This window comes from Astatotilapia calliptera, chromosome 6 (assembly GCF_900246225.1).
Source record: "Astatotilapia calliptera chromosome 6, fAstCal1.2, whole genome shotgun sequence".
In the NCBI taxonomy this organism is placed as follows: domain Eukaryota; kingdom Metazoa; phylum Chordata; class Actinopteri; order Cichliformes; family Cichlidae; genus Astatotilapia; species Astatotilapia calliptera.
The window spans coordinates 39,503,017-39,526,012 of NC_039307.1; the positions used below are offsets into that span (position 1 = coordinate 39,503,017).

General features: G+C 40.2%; 1 protein-coding gene across 12 annotated transcripts in view; it reads left to right on the forward strand.

Annotated features, from left to right (window-relative positions):
- Positions 1-22,996, forward strand: part of LOC113024783 (teneurin-3) — a 439,740-nt gene that overhangs the window by 212,240 nt on the left and 204,504 nt on the right. For 9 of the 12 annotated variants that reach the window (XM_026172107.1, XM_026172108.1, XM_026172106.1 and 6 more), the window contains one exon: positions 4,325-4,492. The exons of the other annotated variants lie outside the window; for them this stretch is intronic. In XM_026172107.1, the coding sequence (XP_026027892.1) occupies positions 4,325-4,492 (168 nt within the window). The remainder of the gene's footprint in view (positions 1-4,324; positions 4,493-22,996) is intronic. 12 annotated transcript variants of the gene reach the window in all.

Sequence of the window (22,996 nt, forward strand, 5' to 3'; positions counted from 1 at the left end):
ACCAAATTGAAACTCTACTCTCAAAACCTAAACTCTGCTGTCAAAACCTGACATTCCTTTGTCAAAATGTAACTCTGTTGACAAAATGACACATACTTGCATCATATGCAAACACCTACAGAGCAGGAGGAACACACTAGTCTACTTTATATAAAGCACTGCAGTCTTTGATTTCCATTGTTCATTCAGAAGGCATATTGGTACATATTCAGCTCGAAGTCCTTTGACCCTGTCACTGTTCCTCTCAAATGGGACTCTGTAGAGCTGCTTCATGGTGATGCTGTGTTTACCCAAGATGCGTCTGATGGTGGTGATGCTCACATGGTCTATGTTGTTGAACACTTGCCTGTCTGCAAGTATTTGCTTTCGTAGCTGGTGGAGACGGATGGCATTGTCTGCCCTCACTAGGTCCACAACGGCAAGTTCCTGCCGTTGTGTGAACAGGCGTTGGCGTCCTCCCCCAGAAGGTCTTCGGGTCATTCTAGAGAAATACAACCACATATTGTCATCGGTTTGCTTATTTTTCTTACAGTACTTTACTGTATATACTGTATCATCCACTGTACAACACTGTACTTCAATATAAGTAATCATGGTATGTTTCACAGAAACTACCACTTTGGCTGCAAAAGGAGCATTAGCACCCTGCAGTACGTTGTACACTTGATATGGTAACTGTAGAACAGTACTATGAAAACCATCTGAGTAGAGTAGAAGGCAGTGAGATGAAGACAGACCTGTTTTCTAGTCGGAATTTTCTTATTACAGATGCCACTGTGAAGCGGCTTAGATGTGGGTGGACTCTCTGCCCAGCTTCCCTCATAGTTAGGCCGTGGTTGATGACATGGTCCACCAAAGTTGCTCTTATATCATCAGAAATATGGGTCCGTGCATGGCCTCTTCAACCTCCTCCTCCTCTTCCTCTTGCTCTCCCTCCATCCATGCTTGCAAAGTTCTTGAAATGGCTAAACTGAGGGCTTTTTGTGGTTGGCTAATTGGTGTTCAGTTTTGCAAGTAGGTGCCTTCAGGTGTGTATTGAGTGGTTGCAATTACCCGATGTGTTTTGTATTTTGGATACATGTGTTTTCCAAATGGCACCCTGAAATTTCATTTTTGAACGAAGTGTCTTATGTATGAAATAGAGTGTAGTATGCAGGACCATGTGTGTTGCATAAAGGAGTAAGTGTGTTGCATAATTGCAACCAGAGTGCAAAGCAGCACTTTTGTTTAAGGTAGGGGTACATGTGTTTGAGGTATGGTAACAAAAGCTTCAAGTTGTGTTACTTTAGTCTAAGCATGGGTTTATAGTGTTCAAGCAATGAGCAGAAACTGTAATATGGGAAGGAAGCAGGCTGTTATGTTTTATTACTGCGACTGTTCTGACGAATCATAGAGTAAGAAATGGAGATCCATCAGAGTAGGGCTGGGCGATATGGCCTAAAATCAATATCACGATAAATTGAGCAGTTAACCTCGATAACGATAAATGGACGATAACCACCCCAAGTGCCAAAGAAACAAACGTTTTTGTTTTCTTCATTTGATGGGGCTGTGGCAGGCAGCATAGTTCCTCCAGTTATTTTGATAATATTATTCCCCCTAGACCTATTCATTGCAATTATATTATTACCACTTTAAAGGACTGTAAAATGTCACTGAAAATAAATGAAGACAATAGTAGTAAGTACTTTTAGTGGTTAAGATTTATTAACTGAACAAAATAAAAAGTGTAGGATACAATATGTAACCATGCTCTCTAAAAAATGTGTATCCCTTGTAAACAAAATAGTTTAATAATAAATATGTTTCACATTGGCTATTCACAAAGTAAACAATGATTGTGCAAATGTAATGTCGTCATGGACAAAGGCCTATCTCTGCTAAGGCCTTGAGGTACTAGAACTTGTAAACAATTGAACACAGAAAAAACGATAATAAATACTAAGCACTGCCATGTGACTCGTGAAAACTATAAACTCTTAAACAAAAACATTAAATAGTGCTGTTTGCAAAAAACTTCAATAGAACACTGATAGTTAAAATTAGGCAGGGCTTGAACAGGGCACTTCAAAAAGGGGCAGCAGCAGACTTGGTATCCTGAGCGGTTCAATCAAACTACTGTTGTAGATGTTTACCTGAGTAGTGTTTACTCCAGGTTCTTGCTAAGAAACACAAGCATATTGACCATGTCAGGTTTCAGGCAGGATCTTTAATTTACAAAGTTAAAAAGGGTTGGCACAGTAATAAAACATTTTAAAAATCATGTATTTTGCTACATTTCACAGCACAACATGATCAACACTGGCTCACAATAAGTCTTCTGTAGAAACTTTCTGGATACACTGCTGCTCAGCAGTCTTAAGTATTTTATGCCTATATAAACATTATTCAAACATTAATACTTTCAATTTTGAATATGACGCACAGAATTAAAGTCACTTTAAAACACACCAGATGTCACCACCCAAATATATTAAGATGTACACACTTACCGATTGCCAGGTGCAGCCTGTGCCCAAAACATTGCACCCGTGTCCATTTATTGAGCTTGACAGCTTTCACAATATTTGGGCCGTTGTCAGTTGTTATAGCAACAAGGTCCTCTTCACTGATGTCCCATGCAGACAGCATCGCTCTCAACTAGGGCTGCCACGATTACGTCGACTATCAAAATCGTCGACGACTGATTTAATAGTCGACGCGTCGTTTGAAGCTTTGTAAGATCACAAAAGACGCAGGAATAAGTAGCAGGATTTAAGAGTGTAATAACGGACTGAAACAGAAGATGGCAGCACTGCGTGTACAAGGATGCCAGCTGCTGTTAAACCCCGAAGAAGAAGAAGCTGTGTCCCAGAATTCATAGCGCAGCCCTGTTTTTTCTTCTAAGGCTACTGCGATATGATTTTCCACCAAGCTTCTTGCTGATTGTCTCGTAGGCCCGTCCAGCCTCATGCATTTCTACAGTCTTGTCCCCGATGTCGGCTCTTAGGTCCTGCCCATGCTGCTGCAGGGGTTGGAATGGAAGTAACTGATGAGTTTAGGTTGACTATTTGTAATTGATCTGTGAGAGTGAGAATATTCGATGGGTTGTAACGGAATACTTATTTGACTCACTGACAGGCAAATCAATGTATGACTTGAAAATTATGCAAGCAATCGTCTAAGGAGCTTGGACAGAAAAGCATCTGGATTTCTTTAAGTTGCTGGAAGACGTTTCACCTCTCTCATCCAAGAAGCTTCTCCAGTTCTGAAGCTGCTCAGATGAGACTACGATGACCTGGATGACTGAGAACCTTCACGTACAGCCAAACAAATCTTTTTTCCTCCCACTGTACGAACAGTTGCAGAAACTGTTGGTGAATACGTTAAAATAAATATTGTGTCTTACATAATATACCGACTTCCTCCACAGGCAGATTTAGTCTCGGGTGAGACACAGTGTTACAGTTCTCGTGACACAGAAGAGCTTCCTTCCCAGGCCAGGACTCAAGTCTGTCTGCACCTGCAGGCCAGTGGCCACTTTGAAAGGTGATGATGTGCACATCCTGGACAGGGAGGAAGGCTGGTGGGGTTGGGGAGTCGAGGAGGGCATTTCTGTGTCGAAGCTCAACCATCATGAGCTGAGCTCACAGCCCATTGTTAGTGTTGATCGTTGTGCAGCTTTGCTGTGTATAAGGTGGGAAATCTTAAGAAAGGTGAATTGCAGTCAGTGCCAAACAAGACTGCAGCTTTGTTTCTGCAAATAAGCAAACACTGAGTTTGTATTTCACTTTAATGTGAGAGTGAGATTTAGAAACAAACACATTTGTGTCTGAATAGCCAGAAATGTTTTAATGAAGGGTGCTTTTGTCTTTTTAAATACACGTTTGAATGGATTCCAAATGTGGACGAGTTCTCTGTTTGAATGAAACACACAGACACTAATGTGTACACACCCAAGCAGAAGTCACTAAATGCCAACGTTACCAAACGGATGCACAGCTGGTTTTGAGACTGGTCTCGAGCAGGCGCAGCACCGGAGCCTTTGTTACGTGGTGCTGACCATCCTGTCTAATCACCTCAGTGAAGCGACGCTGCACATGAGCTCTTTAATTGTTGCTGCTCACATATTCTTACAACAGAACTGATGAATTTTAAGATCACTTGTATTATTGTTTTACTGTGTAGTACAAAGACACACACCTGTCAGTGTGTTTTGTGTGTGTAACACAGCATCAGCGAGCGTCACCATACTTCATTGTTCAGCCGTTTCTTTTTCAAAGATGTTACTTTTGTTCATTCTCCACATTCATCATCCTTTTTTCTTTCATGTGGTCTTTCATAGGTTCTCCCATGCCCTCCCCCTCCTGCCCATCTGTCATTGACCAATCACATCCACAGTCAGCTAATCCCCACGACAACCCGCTGTTAGCCAACATACCTGAGCCTAACTCAGAGGAAGAGGAGGAGGAAGAGGAGTATGCTGCTCGGTTGTACTTAGCCGTAACATGTGGTAAAGAGACTTTAGACTTTTTTTAAAGACATGCACTCATTTTGGATTCAGCATGTGAGCTGCAGCTGGTTATTTGGATGACTGTGGAGCGACTCCCAGGGTAACAGGCTTGGTGGAAGTTAGTCGTGTTTTCTCCTTGTATGTTTTTATCATCAAGCCTCTGTACCTGAACATTAATCTGCTGTCACAGAGCGGCTGACGGATTGTATTAACACAAAAGACAGCATGTAGATTTGGGAGTGTGGCGAAAGGTCACTAATCTCTAAATGACAAGTGGTAAATATAACGATGACTGCTGTTTTCTTGTTTGACTGTGTCAAACACACACATTTAAAATGGGACTTTTATTTTGTTCTTCAGAATACGTTGTCATATCCTTTCTAGTTCTTATACAAGCAGTGTGACTAAACAAAATGTTTAAATGTCCCAATAACACTACAGGACCCAAATACCTGTACATTAGACCAAAAATGTCTCTTTATTAATTGATTGCTACAACAATCAAATATCATTTAGCAGGTATTTGATTGTAATAGCAATTCTGGGCATGGCTTTATCACTCTTATCTGATAAAGTCCCTGCCCCCAGTGTGTTTCTGTAGCTGATGTGATAGGATTGGCTCGGTTGGATGTTTTTAAACTGGAAACTGAGACACAGCACAGAAAAAAAAGCTGCTTAGATCCAAAACTTTGGACTCTTGTCACAACTGTAGAGAAACAAAGGCTACTACACCTCACTGATGACAGCTTCTTTCTGTTTAAAATTTGATTGAAGCGTATTTCTCGATAAAATCCATTTGATGACAGAGCTTCTCCTGGTGTCTCTCCACATGTTTGTGCTAGTATTAGCATGAAGCTAATAGTCTGGCTGCAGCTGATCCAAGATATGTTTGCCTGTGGATAGTGACGAGCACCAGATGCTGAGTTGTTTTGACTGGGCAATGGCCCCTTATTGAGTTGGTCATAGTTGGGAGTTTGATAGGAAACAGACTGTGATAGTCTGAAGATAGGAACTATCTTCAGACTATCACAGTTACTCAGACTACACCAGGAGGGGCCGCGAAAGGGGGGAAATCAAGAGGAAAAATACCTGGAAGGAAAGAAGGTGAGAAAGAGACATGAGTGTGGGAGAAACAGAGAACTAGTCATCTCCTTATATATGCATCATCTAAACATGATCAGAAACAGCACGACGTAGGCTCGTGTAATGACTGCAGGTCTGTGTGCTCCTCCTTTACCAGTGTAGATGAGGTCCAAGCTAATTAATCCATACTCAGTAAAACGTCTTAAGATATTACTATCTCCACTTCTCCTTTTAACAAAGTATGTGCTTATTTCTTTATTTGGTCTTTAGCTGATATTTTCTTGCACACACAGACACAGATATGCACTAATGTGGAAGCCAGCCTTTTATTTCTTTAACCTTCCCTTGCAACAGAAAGAAGCTGGAGAGAGCATTGAAAAATATTTGTGTTGGATGTCAGTCAAATTAGGGCTGCTCGATTATGGCAAAAATGATAATCACGATTATTTTCACTGAAATTGAGATCACGATTATTTGACGATATTTATTTAACCCTTTAAGACCTACTATAGAACCAAGTCCACCAGAGCTTATATTATTATTATTATTTTTTTACATGCTGTAGTGCCATTTGTGGGAGCATTTCAAGTTGCTATACATCAATACAACTGTTATAGCCCATATTTTAATAATATGTATGCATTAAGTCCATAGTAATTACATAAATTGCAAAAAAGTGCAATAAACTACAAAAAAAATTGAAAATCGCTTTTGTTTTGTTTACATATATTTCTACTTGGAGAAATTTAAGAGGTTTATCCCTCAAAACTTTAAATACAATAAAGTTGCAAAAAATAGTTTACAACAACAGGAAATTTATTTTGAGTGTCTTCATAGTTTTATTTTGGAGATACAGCAATTTTTATATACTGCAGGAAAAACAAAAAACAATCCTATGATGCAAATTTGCAAAGAAAACAGCAGGTGCATCATTTCACTGTGGGAAGTGTTACGAACAGCTGATAGGAACGGCAAAGCGTGTTTCTGGAATATTATGTTTTTGTTCCTGCAAGCGCTTTTTATGCAATTTTTGCAAAGCTATATGTGGAAGGAAACCGTGACCGAGGACAAGCTGATGGCATCAGATGTAAGTACAACTCCTCCGGTTTCATATGCAAAACAAATTATTGCGCTAGCTTACACGGTTCAGGTTCTACAGGGATTTAACAATAGTTACGCAAAACGGAGCGTGCTGCTCTGACCGGCTTTAAAGGGTTAACAATGACTTTAAAAAAATAATATAAAATAGTGTGCAACACCACTGAAGTTTTTTTTTTTTTTTTTTAAACTCTCTTTTCAACCAACGGCAGTCACTCTCCAAATAACTTCTGCTTAGCTTTCCGAGCTTCCCTCGGGTCCTCTTAATCAGCGGTCTCCAACCTTTTTTGCGCCACGGACCGGTTTATGCCCGACAATCCGGTTGTTCAGTCTGACGTCACTAGCCGTGTCTGGGTCTAAACTCCGCTGCAGGTCCATATATCAAACGATCACTGTGGCATTACTGAGAGTTGAAAAACTGTCTAAAGTCTTTCATCTTTAATAAAATGATCAGCCTTCTCCTCTACCAGGTGTAACAATTGAGTTTAACATCCAGGCATCTATGAAAACGGAATTTATGACATTTAACGGAGTTAGAAGTTAGCAGGGAGTTAGCTCGCTAGCTTCTATCTAAATACAATATAGCATGTCCTGACTGCGGGGTTTTGAAACAAATTCAAACGTACAGCTCTGTTATCACTTCCAGCATAAATGAAGACAGAAAACTAAACAGCAGTGACGTTTGTAGGGTTACTGAAGTTGGGCTAGCTGGTATATAATGATGTGCTACGTGACCGCTAGCGACACAGCTATGTTAGCACAATATAATTCAATTCAATTCAATTTTATTTATATAGCGCCAAATCACAACAAAAGTCGCCTCAAGGCGCTTCATAGATACAGAGAAAAACCCAACAATCATATGACCCCCTATGAGCAAGCACTTTGGCGACAGTGGGAAGGAAAAACTCCCTTTTAACAGGAAGAAACCTCCGGCAGAACCAGGCTCAGGGAGGGGCGGCCATCTGCTGCGACCGGTTGGGGTGAGAGAAGGAAGACAGGATAAAGACATGCTGTGGAAGAGAGACAGAGGTTAATAACAGATATGATTCAATGCAGAGAGGTCTATTAATACATAGTGAGTGAGAAAGGTGACTGGAAAGGAAAAACTCAATGCATCATGGGAATCCCCCGGCAGCCTACATCTATTGCAGCATAACAAAGGGAGGATTCAGGGTCACCTGGTCCAGCCCTAACTATATGCTTTAGAAAAAAGGAAAGTTTTAAGCCTAATCTTAAAAGTAGAGATAGTGTCTGTCTCCCGAATCCAAACTGGAAGCTGGTTCCACAGAAGAGGGGCCTGAAAACTGAAGGCTCTCCCTCCCATTCTACTTTTAAATACTCTAGGAACAACAAGTAGGCCTGCAGAGCGAGAGCGGAGCGCTCTAATAGGGTGATATGGTACTACAAGGTCATTAAGATAAGATGGGGCCTGATTATTTAAGACCTTGTATGTGAGGAGCAGGATTTTGAATTCAATTCTGGATTTAACAGGAAGCCAATGAAGGGAAGCCAAAACAGGAGAAATATGCTCTCTCTTTCTAGTCCCTGTCAGGACTCTTGCTGCAGCATTTTGGATCAGCTGAAGGCTTTTCAGTGAGTTTTTTGGACATCCTGATAATAATGAATTACAGTAGTCCAGCCTGGAAGTAATAAATGCATGAACTAGTTTTTCAGCGTCACTCTGAGACAGGATATTTCTAATTTTAGAGATGTTGCGCAAATGGAAGAAAGCAGTCTTACATATTTGTTTAATATGTGCGTTGAAGGACATGTCCTGGTCAAAAATGACTCCAAGGTTCCTCACCGCGTTACTGGAGGCCAAGGTAATGCCATCCAGAGTAAGAATCTGATTAGATACCATATTTCTAAGATTTTCAGGGCCGAGTACAATAACCTCAGTTTTATCTGAATTAAGAAGCAGAAAGTTAGCGGCCATCCAGGTCTTTATGTCTTTAAGACATTCCTGCAGTTTAACTAATTGGTGTGTGTTATCTGGCTTCATGGACAGATAGAGCTGGGTGTCATCTGCATAGCAGTGAAAATGTATGCTATGTCTTCTAATGATACTGCCTAAGGGAAGCATGTATAATGTAAACAGAATTGGTCCTAGCACTGAACCCTGTGGAACTCCATAATTAACCTCAGTGTGTGAAGAGGACTCTCCATTTACATGCACGAATTGGAGTCTATTAGATAGATATGATACAAACCACTGCAGCGCAGTACTTGTAATACCTACAGCATGTTCTAATCGCTCTAATAGGATATTATGATCAACAGTATCGAACGCTGCACTGAGGTCTAGCAGGACAAGCACAGAGATGAGTCCACTGTCAGAGGCCATAAGAAGATCATTTGTAACCTTCACTAAAGCTGTTTCTGTGCTGTGCTGAGCTCTGAAACCTGACTGAAACTCTTCAAATAAACCTCTGCAGATGATCTGTTAGCTGTTTGACAACTACTCTTTCAAGGATTTTTGATATGAAAGGAAGGTTGGAGATTGGCCTATAATTAGCTAAGACTGCTGGGTCTAGAGATGGCTTTTTGAGTAAAGGTTTAACTACAGCCAGCTTGAAGGCCTGTGGTACATAGCCGATCATTAGAGATAGGTTGATCATATTTAAGATCGAAGAATTAATTAATGGCAGGACTTCTTTGAGCAGTTTTGTAGGAATGGGGTCTAAAAGACACGTTGATGGTTTGGAGGAAGTAATTATTGAAGTTAACTCAGAAAGATCAATTGGAGAAAAAGAGTCTAACTTAATATCAATGGTACTAAGAGTAACTGTAGATAATATTACATCTGTGGGATGATTATTGGTAATTTTTTCTCTAATGATAAAAATTTTATTTGTGAAGAAGTTCATGAAGTCATTACTAGTTAACGTTAAAGGGATGGTTGGCTCAAAAGAGCTCTGACTTTTTGTCAGCCTGGCTACAGTGCTGAAGAGAAACCTAGGGTTGTTCTTATTTTCTTCAATCACTGATGAATAGTAAGATGTTCTGGCTTTGCGGAGGGCTTTCTTATAAAGCAGCAAACTATTTCTCCAGGCTAAATGATGATCCTCTAGATTTGTGACACGCCATTTCCTCTCCAGATTACGAGTCATCTGCTTTAGGGTACGTGTTTCAGAATTATACCACGGAGTCAGGTACTTCTGATTTGAGGCCTTAGTTTTCACAGGAGCTACAGTATCCAGAGTCGTACGTAGTGAGGAGGTGAAATTATTAACAAGATAATCGACCTCTGTTGGGGTAGCGTTCAGATAGCTGCTTTGCTCTGTGTTGGTACAGGGCATTGGAGATGATAACAGTGGGTGGATTATATTCTTAAACTTAGTTACAGTGCTTTCAGAAAGACATCTACTTTGATAAAGTCTACTCTTCACCGCTGTGTAATCAATTATTGTAAAAGTAAATGTTATCAGGAAATGATCAGACAGGAGAGGGTTTTCAGGAAACACTGTTAAATGTTCAGGTTCGATGCCATATGTTAAAACAAGATCTAGGGTGTGAATATAAACAAGCTAACTTTTTTTCCACTGGATAAAAGTTAACGTGAGTGTTCTCGGTGGTCAGGAACAAATGTAATCGCATGGCAGGATGCTGTAAAAGGACCAAACTTCAGCCAGGAGAACAACTGAGATAATCCATCCACAATACGAGGTTAGTCATTCATATACTGCTGCATGGGCTGGGCTGTAGTTACATCCTAAGGTTTTAAAAACTGAGCTTAAATAAATGATTAGCGGTAATAAAAGCCGAGGGAGGTCAACAGTGATCACTGACTGTTTTAGGAGCTTTTTGAGATCAAATAGAAGAAAATACAAAACATTAAACATGTTCACAACACAAAAGCCATATTAAACGCAGACTACTTTAGACCCGGAAGTAGGATTCGTCGCGTCATCACTGAACAACCGGATATTTTCACGGACCGGCCTTTAAGGTGTCGCGGATAAATGAGGGAGGGGCTAATAATCGGCTCAGTCATTTTTAATGATCGTTGAAAGCCCAGATCGTAATCGTGATTAAAATTCGATTAATTGAGCAGCCCTAAGTCAAATACTGAAGCATCATAAAGAGTGGGAAATAACACCTGTTCAGTTTAGAAAGCCGGCCAGTCTGCCTCAGCGAAAAATTCAAAAAGTTGAAAGCTACGCCGGGCCCATAAATATCATACATTTACATTTTTAAAGACAAGCTTTGTTTTACTCATTTTACATTACATATCAGCCCCCACCTGTCTTTATATTTGGTTAGGAAATGGGAAAGAGGTGCAGTGCTTTAACATGTAAAACCCTACATGGAAACACACTAGAACAGGCGAAAGCATCATTCGGACAATTTTATTGAGCTTTCAGGGAACTGTTGTTACGGACGTTTGCTACATAAATAAAACTGAATTGAACTGAATTTTCCAGGCTTTTTGAAGGGCATCCCAAAGTTTTCCAGCTTTTGTTTTCATTGCCTGTCCAGTGGATCCCAAGTTAATCCTTCAATAAGGTTGGGGCCTGGGCTCGTAGGAGGCCAGTCTAACTGATAATGTTGCAGTGAGTGATTTTCTATCAGCTATCCATATCAGTGTATTTGTGATCGTTTTCATGCTGAACAGTGAACCTGCAATATGACACTTTCCATGTTTCCGTGTTGCACGGTGGCTCCAAATCTGATGGCATTCAGTGTTTTGCCAAACTCCCCAACACCGCTGGCTGAGACGTAGCCTGAAACAATGACAGCTTCCACTGTATTTTATAGGTGCCTGTAGACTCTCTGCGGACCTCCTCCATACATGTTGACAACAACTTCAGATTTAGATTCATCACTCCAGAAGCCCTGAATGATTGAACCAACTGTACCTGTGACATGTAAATGTTTTTAATTTCAAATTGTTTTAATTGCATTGATGAATCTTATGTACTTTACTGTTTCCTTTCCAACTAAGTTGATTGTGGAATGTCTGGGAAGGAGGAAATTTCATGACCTGACTTGTTGCAACGGGGTCCCATTACAGCATAGAACAATCCATTCTTTCTGTAAAGGCAGACTTGCTGTGTGATTTTATGCACCTGCAGCAAGTGGATTGAAAGCACTGACTTCAAAGATTAGGCCCATACTTTTGTTTCTGTGGTGCAACAATGCAGCCAGACACTCGACTTCAAAGTCTTCACACAAAAAATAAATCGTTCCAAATAGAATTCTGTTACCAACACGTTCTCACTCCCAAAGCGTAACATTTTACACTAGGTGACAAATCGTTGATATATTACACTTCCGTGCACCCGACACGTCCTTAAATTACGAGATCGGAAACATGAGGAAACATGAGAACCGTTTGGAATGAATCTACACATGTGCGTTTGTTTTACTTCAATCGCGTTGTCTAACGGCATTAAAATGCTGGTTAAGGTTAGGGTCAGGGCTGGAGTACGTGGCTGGAAAGTGTTTTACCACGGGAGCCTCATTCTACTGGATTTCATCCATAACCCGGCGCTAGCATAAGAACGTGGAAGGTCACCTTTCACGTTCCTCAGGAACGCCTCGGATATGTTACAGCTCGGGAGTGAGAATAATAACTTAAAGTTTGATACTATCAAAAATCCCAATAACAACTGAAAACACTGACAATCATCCTTAGAAGAACAGAACATGTGGGACTAATGAAGGCTTATCTTATCTTATCTTTACAATGTGAAGAACATAGAAAGAACACACTGTGTGTCCACTTCACTGGGCTCCATTTCAAATGTCATTTTTAAAAGGAGAGAAACCAGTTTAAAAATGAGTGCCATTTGTTTTAAGGCAACTTAACAGCTCATCATTCTTCCACACGCTGGTATTTTGGCATCAGAGGGCAACAGACAAGCGTTCTTCACCAGCCGGCCTAAATCTCCTCAGACAGGAAAAAGCAACATAGAAAATGGAAAGTTTGTCCGCAAATGATGGGATGACTCCAAATCTTATCGACAGCGTCTACACTGAAAGCAAAAGGGAGGTCAGACCAAGGCTGGGGAGGAACGTGAATAACACTTAGTGCTTTTTACTTGAGGACCAAATAGGCAATTCTCCTCAACACCAGAAACAATCAATGAGCCACTGAAAGAAAGAGATGGAGAAAGGAGAGGGCACGAAATACTTCTCAACACCAGACCTAATCGATGATGCCAGCGGAAAGAAGGGATGAAGAAAAGCAGGGACAACAGCAGAAAACTTTTTTGACATAAGAATGAATGTTAGATTTAAACAGAGAAAAATAGAGAGAGAGAAAATATTTGAGAAGAGACGAGACTGAATGATTGATCAGGCTAATGAACCTCAGACTAGTAGCTGGTGGCTGGGGTTTAAACCGCGCGCACACACACACACACACTCACACACACACACACACATGCACACACACACACACACACACACACACGCACATGCACACACACACACACACACACACACGCACATGCACACACACACACACACACACACACACACACACACACATGCACACACTCACACACACACACACACACACACACACACACACACACACACACACACACAATCCTTGTCTGAGGCTGATGGCAGAATGGAGCCACTTAAGTAAATCAAACTGTTGTAGCAGGCTCCACACAAAGAGAAAAGAAGACAGAGAGAGGGAGACAAAGAGATAAAGTGGAAGAGAGTCATAAGATAGAGAGCTGAAAGAAAGAGTGTGTCACGCAAGTGCACTATCCAGACTATGAAATGACGTACTGCAACATTTTGTTTTGAGGATTTAACTCAGATTGTAATTCATGGCGTTTCTTTCTGATTCATCTTCACCCTTGTCTCTCCTTGCTCTGCTGTTTTCTGGCTTCTTACAGGACTTATTGGAAATGCTCTCTTATAAATAAAGGGCAGCTAGTGGAGTTAGTTAACCTGCGATTCTACTTGTCTGTAGGTGGGAATGTGGGTGTGAATGGTTGTCTGTGTTAGCCCTGCAACAGACTGGCAATCTGTCTGAACTGGATAAGTGAATAAAGACGGATGGAGAGAGTCAAGCTGAACACATGTACAACCCTAGTCATAAAAAAGTTGATGCTTTATAAAATGTAAATAAAGCGTTGCTTTGCAAATTTGTGGACTGAAACCAAGAAAATGAAATGAAGCTCAGCACCAGGTGAAAAAGGCTCTCATGCTGAAATGAGGTCTGCAAAGACGAGTGGTCACAGACTAGAGGTGGGAATCACCATACATCCCACGATACGATATTATCACAATACTTAACGCACGATACGATATTATTGCAATTTTTAAAAATATTTTGCGATATTCAGATTCTGTACATAAAGGTAAACTTTATCAATATTCATTTTATCTAATAACAAAGTCTCACACTCAGTCTTTCTCTCATCTCAGTCAGTTTTATTGTTGACAAACTGAACGGTTTGTATTACAGTCTAGTCCAACTTAACTGAAACCATCTGGTACAATTACAGCTATTCTGAACTATGCAATATGAAAACTATGCAGCCCCTGCAGCAACTGAAGAATTTGAAAGTAAATTAAAACAAAATATAATTTTACGTTAAATAAAAAAGTTTTAAACTTAATTAAAATAAAAAATGTCTTAAATTAAAATAAGTAAACTGTCATGTTTATTGCTGCCAAAAACCAGTTAAACACATTTGGACAGTGAAGGAATGTCAGGATTCTTGCTCAGAAAAAGGATCAACGTGCTCTGAAGTCAGAGCACAAAAACCTTTTTTGTTACAAAATATCGATTTCTGCTGTTCCTGTATCGATACATTATTAGCAAACAAAATATCACGATACTACACAGTATCGATTTTTTTCCCCCACCCCTATCACAGACACAGCTGTGCCAGAAGCTGGTTGACGGTTACCATGAGGTGCAAATTATTAAGGGACATGTAACCAGATATTAAATGAGGTGTGTGTACGGCGCATCTGGCAGGCAGTCAAAGTCCTTCACTTATTCCACATGTTGTCATGTTAAAAGCCTTAATCCAAAATTGATTAAATTCAAAATTCATCTTACAAAATCTACAAATAGAAAATATAACATGTACATTCACAGCATCTGAGCTCAATTTTGACACTCAAAATTGAGCTCAGGTCCATCCAGTTTCCACCGACCATCTCGTGTTATTTCAAGCGGCACTCACCTGTCTACATTAGATCCTACAGTTGACAGCACATGTCAGAGCACGAACCACATCATGAAGTCCGAGGAATGATATGTAGACCTCTGAGACAGGTTTATGCTGAGGCACAGATCTGGGGAAGGGCAAAGACACATTTCTGCAGCATTAAAGCTTCATGTCTGGTTTTTTATCTCAATCATTCCACCCCAGAAGAAGAACAACTCAAAGAAATGATCACAAGATGGTGAGTGTATGAGCATTCATGATCAAAATATAACAAAGGTTACTGCTAGTAACAAAGTAGCTAAAGCTACCATTTAAAACTGGTTCTTTGCAAAGTTGTCTGTTAAGTATAGAAACAATACTGAGAGTTTAGTGCTTTTCATTTTTTACCAGGGCTGGACTGAAAATGAAATGAACAATTCTTCAGACAGCCTGGAGAATTATTGTTCAGGGCTGTGTGTAAAAAATTATAGAAATGAAAGAGACGTTGAGAGAAAGTGGAGAAAGTGGAGGGTGCAGGAAAAAAGAAAACTCGACAGGTGTGGAGAAATTTAGGCAAAGTGAAAGGAGAACGAAGAGAGAAAGCATGGGTCGTGTTCCCTCAGCAGCACTCTGACACTGTTCTAACAGTTCTAGAAAGAACCCAGATATGTTGTTCTGTAGACTGTAGCTATCATTTTGTCAGACTTTTACTTTTATTGGCACTTATGCAGAGATTTTAAGAATAATAAAGTTCGTAATATGACTTCTCTAGATCTCTTATTGCTTAATTTCCAGCTAAAACACTGTTTCTTCTTGTTGACTTGGCCTTTTGCCCTCTAATGAACCACAGCGCTGAATCCTGAAAATCAGAACTCTGTCTGTTTATGGTTTCCCATTTCTACCAATCAGAGTTACAGTTATGTGCAAAAAAAGTATATTAGTAATATTAGTACTGCTTGAACTTAAACACAGTTTGATTCCACAGTATTTTAAAGACTTCATTTATCAGCTGATTTTTAGTCTAATGTGAATCATACAGTACGTTTATAATAAGGAGATTTAAAGCTGCCTCCTATATCAATGGATGTTGTACTTTTTCAAACACACTGTAAAAACCTGTAATATAAAAGTATTTCACTGTGTATTTTACAGTTTTGTACTGTTCTTCTAGAACATCATTAAATTCACATAAACAGACTGATTTTACATTTCAAATGTAAATTAACGTAAAATCACTGTAAATGTAATAAAACATAATTTCCTTGTTTTTTAAACGTATCTGTCTGTACATGAGCATATTTAGATTGTTAAAATAATTCACAAATGTGTCATAATTTCACAAATATCTGTCCGTTATTTGAAAGATTGAACTGTTAAATTCAAATGTAATGCTATGGAAAACTATATAAAATGATTCATATAAACTTTTTTCACATAGAATAATTATTATTATTATTGATATTTAGGGTGATCGTGGCTCAAGAGTTGGCAGTTCGCCTTATAGTAAGAAGGTTGTCGGTTCGAGCCCCGGCTCGCACACTCGTTGTGTCCTTCCACCTACAGGTGATGGCCAGAGAGGAATTGTAAAGCGCTTTGAGGGTCTCATAAAGCGCTATATGAATGCAATCCATTATTATTTAAGTTAACTGTATATTTCTGTACCTTTAAGTATTATTATTCATATTGCCACATTCATTGACCATGTTTATAGGTAATTTCATTGTTTAATCACGTTAAAATGTTCCTAATTTAATGTTTAACAGCACTTGAAAAAGGCAGAATCCCATGTAAAATTAGGGCAACAAACTGTATTGTCATTGCTCAAAATAACCGTGTTTTCATGGGAAAGTTATTTTCTGGTATTATTTTGGCGCCCCAGCTGCTGGAATATTACTGCTTTTTAGTTGTTTTTTTTTACAGTGCAGGGATGGCTGTTAGTGACAGAGCGGGTCATCTAGGTCGTCCACATGCCAAAGCCTACTGGGCCCCACGCTTTCTGTGATGTTTCCACCAGAGTGTATGCAAATGTTAAAAAGGTGTTCAGGCCCAGATGGATGTTGTGTTTGGGTGACTGAGACTTGTAGGAGAAAGAATACTCGGCGAGTACAAAGATGCTTTATAAAGATGAACCATTCTATCTGTCCTCAATACAATATTGTATAATGAAAATTTGCGTGTATAATAAATTAGCACTATTAGGAGCTATAAATTAGAATTTCTTTTTTTACTTTTCTGCTCCCTTTTTTTGACTTCATCATCATCATCATCATCCACGTCATCACTCTGTTCCCACTCCCACCACCCTCTCTCGTCCTCTCGTCCACTCACGTCTTTGGTATCAACAGCTGCACCCTCTTTTGGATCCTCTCATCAGTCCTGCTCATTTCTTCTCTTTATTTTTGCACCAGTGCACTGACCCCATCCACCCTCTCCTCCCTCTCTGTGTCTCTCAGCCTCATTTTCTCCTGCCAAGTCAGCTCTCAGTATCCCCCCCCTTACCCTTTAACTCTTGCTCTCTGACCAGGTCATTAATAGGGGAGACTGTGCTCCTCTAAGCCACCGAGGTTGCCTTTGCAAGTTATTTCACTCGTTTGTCGACGTCATATCCTTCTGTGTCCTCACATTTATACATAGTATGTATGTATAGACGCATCACAGGCACGAGGATAAATCCAAACATGCATAGGTGTGCTGGTAATCATAGCTTTTCAAGAAACTCCTACCAGGTAAAGAGTTTCGAAAGCTCAGTTTCTGCGTTTATATGCAGACGAGGAAAACTGAGGTCGTGTGTTTCGGTGTCAAAGGTGTGCACTTCAGCTCTGATGTTGCTTTATGGTTAGGGTGATATTGCCCCCTGTTGCTTTGGCACGAATGTAACATTCAGCGCCCTCTCAGTTCAAATGTAAAATGTGCTTCACCGTGGACGTGACGGTGTTCATGACACGCTTCAACATGGGTGGTTCCTGGTTCATTCCTAAGCATTTTCTTCTAACATGAGGGTGACAGTACAGGTCTTCTTCCAGACCTCGGCAAACTGGTGACACAGCCAGGTAACTGATGATCCAGGAATCTGCAGTTGTTTAGAAATGACCTTCCCAGCTGGTGTAAATCTATAATTCTCCTTCTTCAATCTTCACTGAGTTCCTTGGACTTCTGGGTATTGGTCGATCCAGTGAGTGTTTCCAAACAAATCCCTTTCATGCTGGGAGAAATCACCGATTGCTGTTAATTACGTAGGCCTTTGCCCTGATAAACTAAAAGATACTTTACATCCTTTAGCACCACTTATTCAAACATTTAAATAAGTGTGTGTATATACAGAGTTCAGACTGTGCTTAACAATAACGACAGTCATAGCTCATTAGAATTCTATAAACACTGTTTTAACAGCAAAACCTTTTGCTCCAGCCTCTGGTCCCAGTCTGTGTTTTCTCGGCTACACTGTCCCGTTTTGTTTCGGGTACTGTGTGAGGAAGCAGACGTCTCCAGGACTGGAAACACTAAAAAAGCAAGTTTAGAGCCCGTGAAGTTTCTCCTTTCATACCAGCTGCTGGGTATGCAGTGAACGCAACCAGCTGGCACTTGCTGAGAACTTTGCAGTCTAGCCTTTCATCCAAATGTGGCCACTTCTTCATTTAATAAAACAACAATAGTGGACGAAACTGTAACAAGAAGACTCCAAAAAGAATCCCAGTCCAAAGTCACTACACATTTGTCCTTCTTTTGTATGCACTCTACTGCTGTCTTTAATTCCAAATGAATTCATACAGAAATGAGTATTATTTGTAAATGACAAAAGGTGCTGCGCTGAATATGGTCACTTCAGATACGTGCAAAATAAAAAGTGATTGACAGGAACAAATCGTCATTTAAGTAAAAATAAAACAATTTTTATCAGGCAGTTATAAGAAAAATACTCAAGTGCATTTACATATCGATGGTTTGAAAGTTAAAAGAGTCTATGCAAAGTCCACACAGAGAGGCCTGACAGTGGAATTGAACTCAGGACTTTCTTGCTGTGAGGCAACAGTGCTAACCACAGTGTCACTGTGCTGGTGTATAACTAAATACCGAAGCCAAACACAAACACATTTGAGTTATTATGCCCTTAAGTTTGGAAATACTCATCTTCACTATCACAACAGAAGGGTGATAAGGATAACACATACACGTAGCTCATACAAATCTACTATTCTTAAAATCTCTAATATTAACATGCACAGATTTCACACTGCACAAATTATGTACAGCACAATAAATAATCCTGAAAATATCCTGAAACCACACTTACATGCATGCAGTAGAAACACGCCAAAAACACAGTTTATCAGTGCGTGCGCAGCCTCACCTATCACAATAGAGCTGCAGTGCAGTTGAGGCAGAGCAACGTGCCAAAAGAAACAAAAGGAAAAATGAAATAAATCAGCATGTGATTTCGTCAATTAATCAGCTGATCTTGTTCAGTTTCGAGTGGGCCTTTGGTGTTTAGCTCATTTCCTGTCTATATTAAAATGCCATTAAGCTTTTTTTCCCATTCTTGTTCGTGACAATATGTCCAAATTAAAGCCTCTGTTCCTCTGGCTTCTGTGACTGTAACCTCTCATTTAGAATTTCCTAAGCTGGTCTTTCTGACAAAGCAAATGTTTCTGTGGGCTTTTGTTTGGTTTTGTGGGCGCTCAGGTTGAACTGCTGAGGCCGAAGCTGCCTTCAGTGAGCAAAGAGGGACACTCTCCGTCTACATGCCCCACAAAAGCTAACCATGGTTAGGAAAAGAGGCCTACGTCAGTTCCCTCTCCTTGCTGGGAGTCCAGAGGTGGAATGAGTTTTCACGCTTGAAGAAACAAGTCTTAACTCTGGTGCCCTCTCTGCATTCTCTCTTTCTATCTGTCTTCCTGTCTGTGTTGTTCTCAGTCCACCTCAGCCAACTATTGTTGTGGCCTCTGAAACTTTTAATTGACTTCCCGTGTCACCTCCTGTTCTTTCTGTAACCTCCTTTTTATCTTCGTGTTCAACTTTATATAAACAATGACAGAATGCACCACCAAGCTTAGCTTGTTTGATTTAAAGGCCTCAGTTGTTCCAGAATGCTGGAGCAGGAGTTCAGGCAGAACTAGAAAGAGAGATCATATTTCTCCCATGTTCGCTTGTCTTCACTGGCTTCTAGTGAACTCCAGGACTGAATTTGATCCTCTCCTCACTTACAACATCTGGAATAGTCTGGCCCCGTCATTCCTCACAGACATCACAGTACTATATCGTCCTAATAGACCTCTTTGCTTTAAGTTGCAGCTAGTTTTATAAGTTGAAAGAGAGGCAGAGCTTCCCGGTTTGGATTTGGGAGCCTTCGTCTACCTCTAAGACTGAGTTGAAAACGTTTCTGTTAGATAAAAGCTTATAGTTGATCAGGTGGCCATGAACCATCCATTATGCTGCAGTCAGCTGAGGCTGCTCTTCACTGCAGTTCTTCACTCACCTGTTTCACTCTGTGTTTATACAACACTGTTGCATTTAACCATTATTCAGTGTTAAACGCTGTCCCTCTCTCTCGTGTGCCTTGTGTCTTTTCTCGTTCTCCTTACACCCGACCGCTCACGACGCATGGACGCACCTTCCTGAGCCCGGTTCTGTCACCAAGCGCTCATACGTGGTCGTCTAATGGATGGGGTATTCTTTCTAATATCGTGCTTCTGTCCCTAGAATATAAAGAGGCTTTAAGCAGCTGTGGTTGTGAAGTAGCTTTGCACAAAGACAACTGATGTGAATTGATGTTTATTTAAACCTGTTATTACTGACCTACCAGCCTACTACAACCTTCATCCTGGACCACCCGGGTCTTTTAGAGCTCTTTTTAAAATGATTGTATTTGTTTTGAAATGCTTTCACACTCTTGCCCCGCCTCACCGCGTCTTCGTCCCCACACACCCTGTCACTCTCTCAGGTCAGCTGACCTCCTGGAAGTACCTACCATAACCAGATAAATAGAGAAGAAGATGCGTAGATGAATGAGTGGTTATGATTTCCTCCAAATGAATCAGAAAGTAAGGCTCTGAAAAATGATGTTTTACCCTGATGACTGTTTTGTCAAATTGTGTTGCTGTTGAAATTGAAATTAATTTTCTAAAGCAGCAGCCTGACTGAGAGACCTTCATCATTGCTCTTCCTCATATATTATTATTACAATTTCTTCCTCCTTCCGGGCATGAGGAGGTGGTGGTGGTGGGGGGTGCTGCTGATGTAGTAACAACACTCACATTAGAAGAACCGACTGACTCCAGTCTGGTGTGGGCTTTTTTCCTTTTGCAACAAGGATTAATTTGGTGTATTTGAAGTAACATATCCTGTGTTTAGATATATTCATGCAGCTACAATATAGAGCAAAATACACATTTTTGCCTGCCATCAAAGGTTGAACACCCATGGACGCAGATAGATAATTATATAATTTTGGGCTAATCTTTATTCCACTGGGATATATAAAGTATTTCTGGTAATCCTCTTTTCTCCATATAAAGCTCGATTGTTAGAAAAATAATTTTTTCTTAAATGTTTGTTAAGCTGTCAGCAGGTTTTACAGTCTTTTGACTCACAGTGTGCATTTACTCATCCACATATCCACAACAGAGAGAAGTCTTTTTCACCAGAGGAGATGGGCGTTAGTGCTTAGTTATGTTTATGAGGTTAACTACAGGAACGATTTGTAATGATTCTGCTAATGGTATTGCAATATGTGTCAATGAAAGCAAAACAAGTAACAGTTAGTTTAGACAACATGCATGAATGTGACATGAGAGTGTGTAGCTGTTGCCGTATGAAAGCAGACGTGTGTGTTAATGATTCAGTATAAATATTTCATTTTTAAATATCACAGTCCACATCAACACGCTATAGATACATTGTTGCTATGCAGTATGTTTGTGGGAGTATTTGGATAGGCTGGCAATCAGACTTGTATAACAAGTGGTCACATATAACTGTGTCCCAGAAATGATTACCGGTAACATATAAGGGCATCTGTACACTATGCAGAGAAGTGAAGCACATGCATCGTTATATTAGTTTAAGTAGGTTATGCTGCAAACTGCTGGATGTTCTTGCCTGGCTCTAATCTTTTCTCAGTTGGCATTTAGGAGGACTGATAAATTGGCCCATTAGCATAATGGGTGAATTTTACACTTATAATTGCTCTTATAGAAATACAGTGTCTGACAGAATTCATATAAGTAGAATGGGAGGCAGAGCCTTCAGTTTCTCGTCTGTGGAACCAGCTCCCAGTTTGGATTCAGGAGACAGATACTATCTCTACTGTTAGATTCGATTCCACAGCGTACCGTTCGTCTTTGTCCCCTCACCGATAACGTCGTGACAGATGGCCGCCCCTGCCTGAGCCTGGTTCTGCAGCAGGTTTCTTCCTTTTAAAGAGAGTTTTTCTTCCCACTGTGGCCAAAGTGAACCTCATAGGGGGTCATCTGATTGTTGAGCTTTTTTCTGTATTGTTGTAGCATCTTTACAGTATAACATGCTTTGAGGTGACTGTTGTTGTGATTTGGCGCTATGTTTAAAAGCAGTGAAATGAACTGAACACTCAGTTATATGGTAGAATTGATATGTTCTTATGTAGTGCTCTTCTAGTCTATGATGTGTTGAGAAAATGAACCCTTCCACGCATCTATTGCTTTCCACTCCACTGATCTCTTTGGTCTCTCTACTGATGTCCTCAGTCTGTCTACGCTGAATTCATGAACTTTTAAGAGTACTCCCACACTCTGAGAAGGCAGCTAGTTTATAAAAGAGTGCTTGAAAGCTTGTTGGGCCAGCTCATTGCTAAAATAACTTATCCACAGCTGATCCACAACCCTGCCCATGGAAAATTGTTTTATGACACTCCACTGCCCCTCTGGCTAAGCACAGGCGATCCTGTCTGATTTTCACGTATAATGAACCAAAGCATTATGAAACAGAACTAGTTGGAAGACAAAGTGGACAAGTCGCTGTACCTTGTTAGATGTAAATGGGTTTGAATAGAATAGTAGTGTTTGTATGTGGTAACGGTTACAGTTAAAACAATGGCATTGATAAGAATGTAGAGAGTGTTAATAGTAAACATAATGTAGCACTGTAGTACTGTAGTACTCTAGTACTGTAGTACTGTAGCACTGTAGCACTGTAGTACTGTAGCACTGTAGCACTGTAGTAC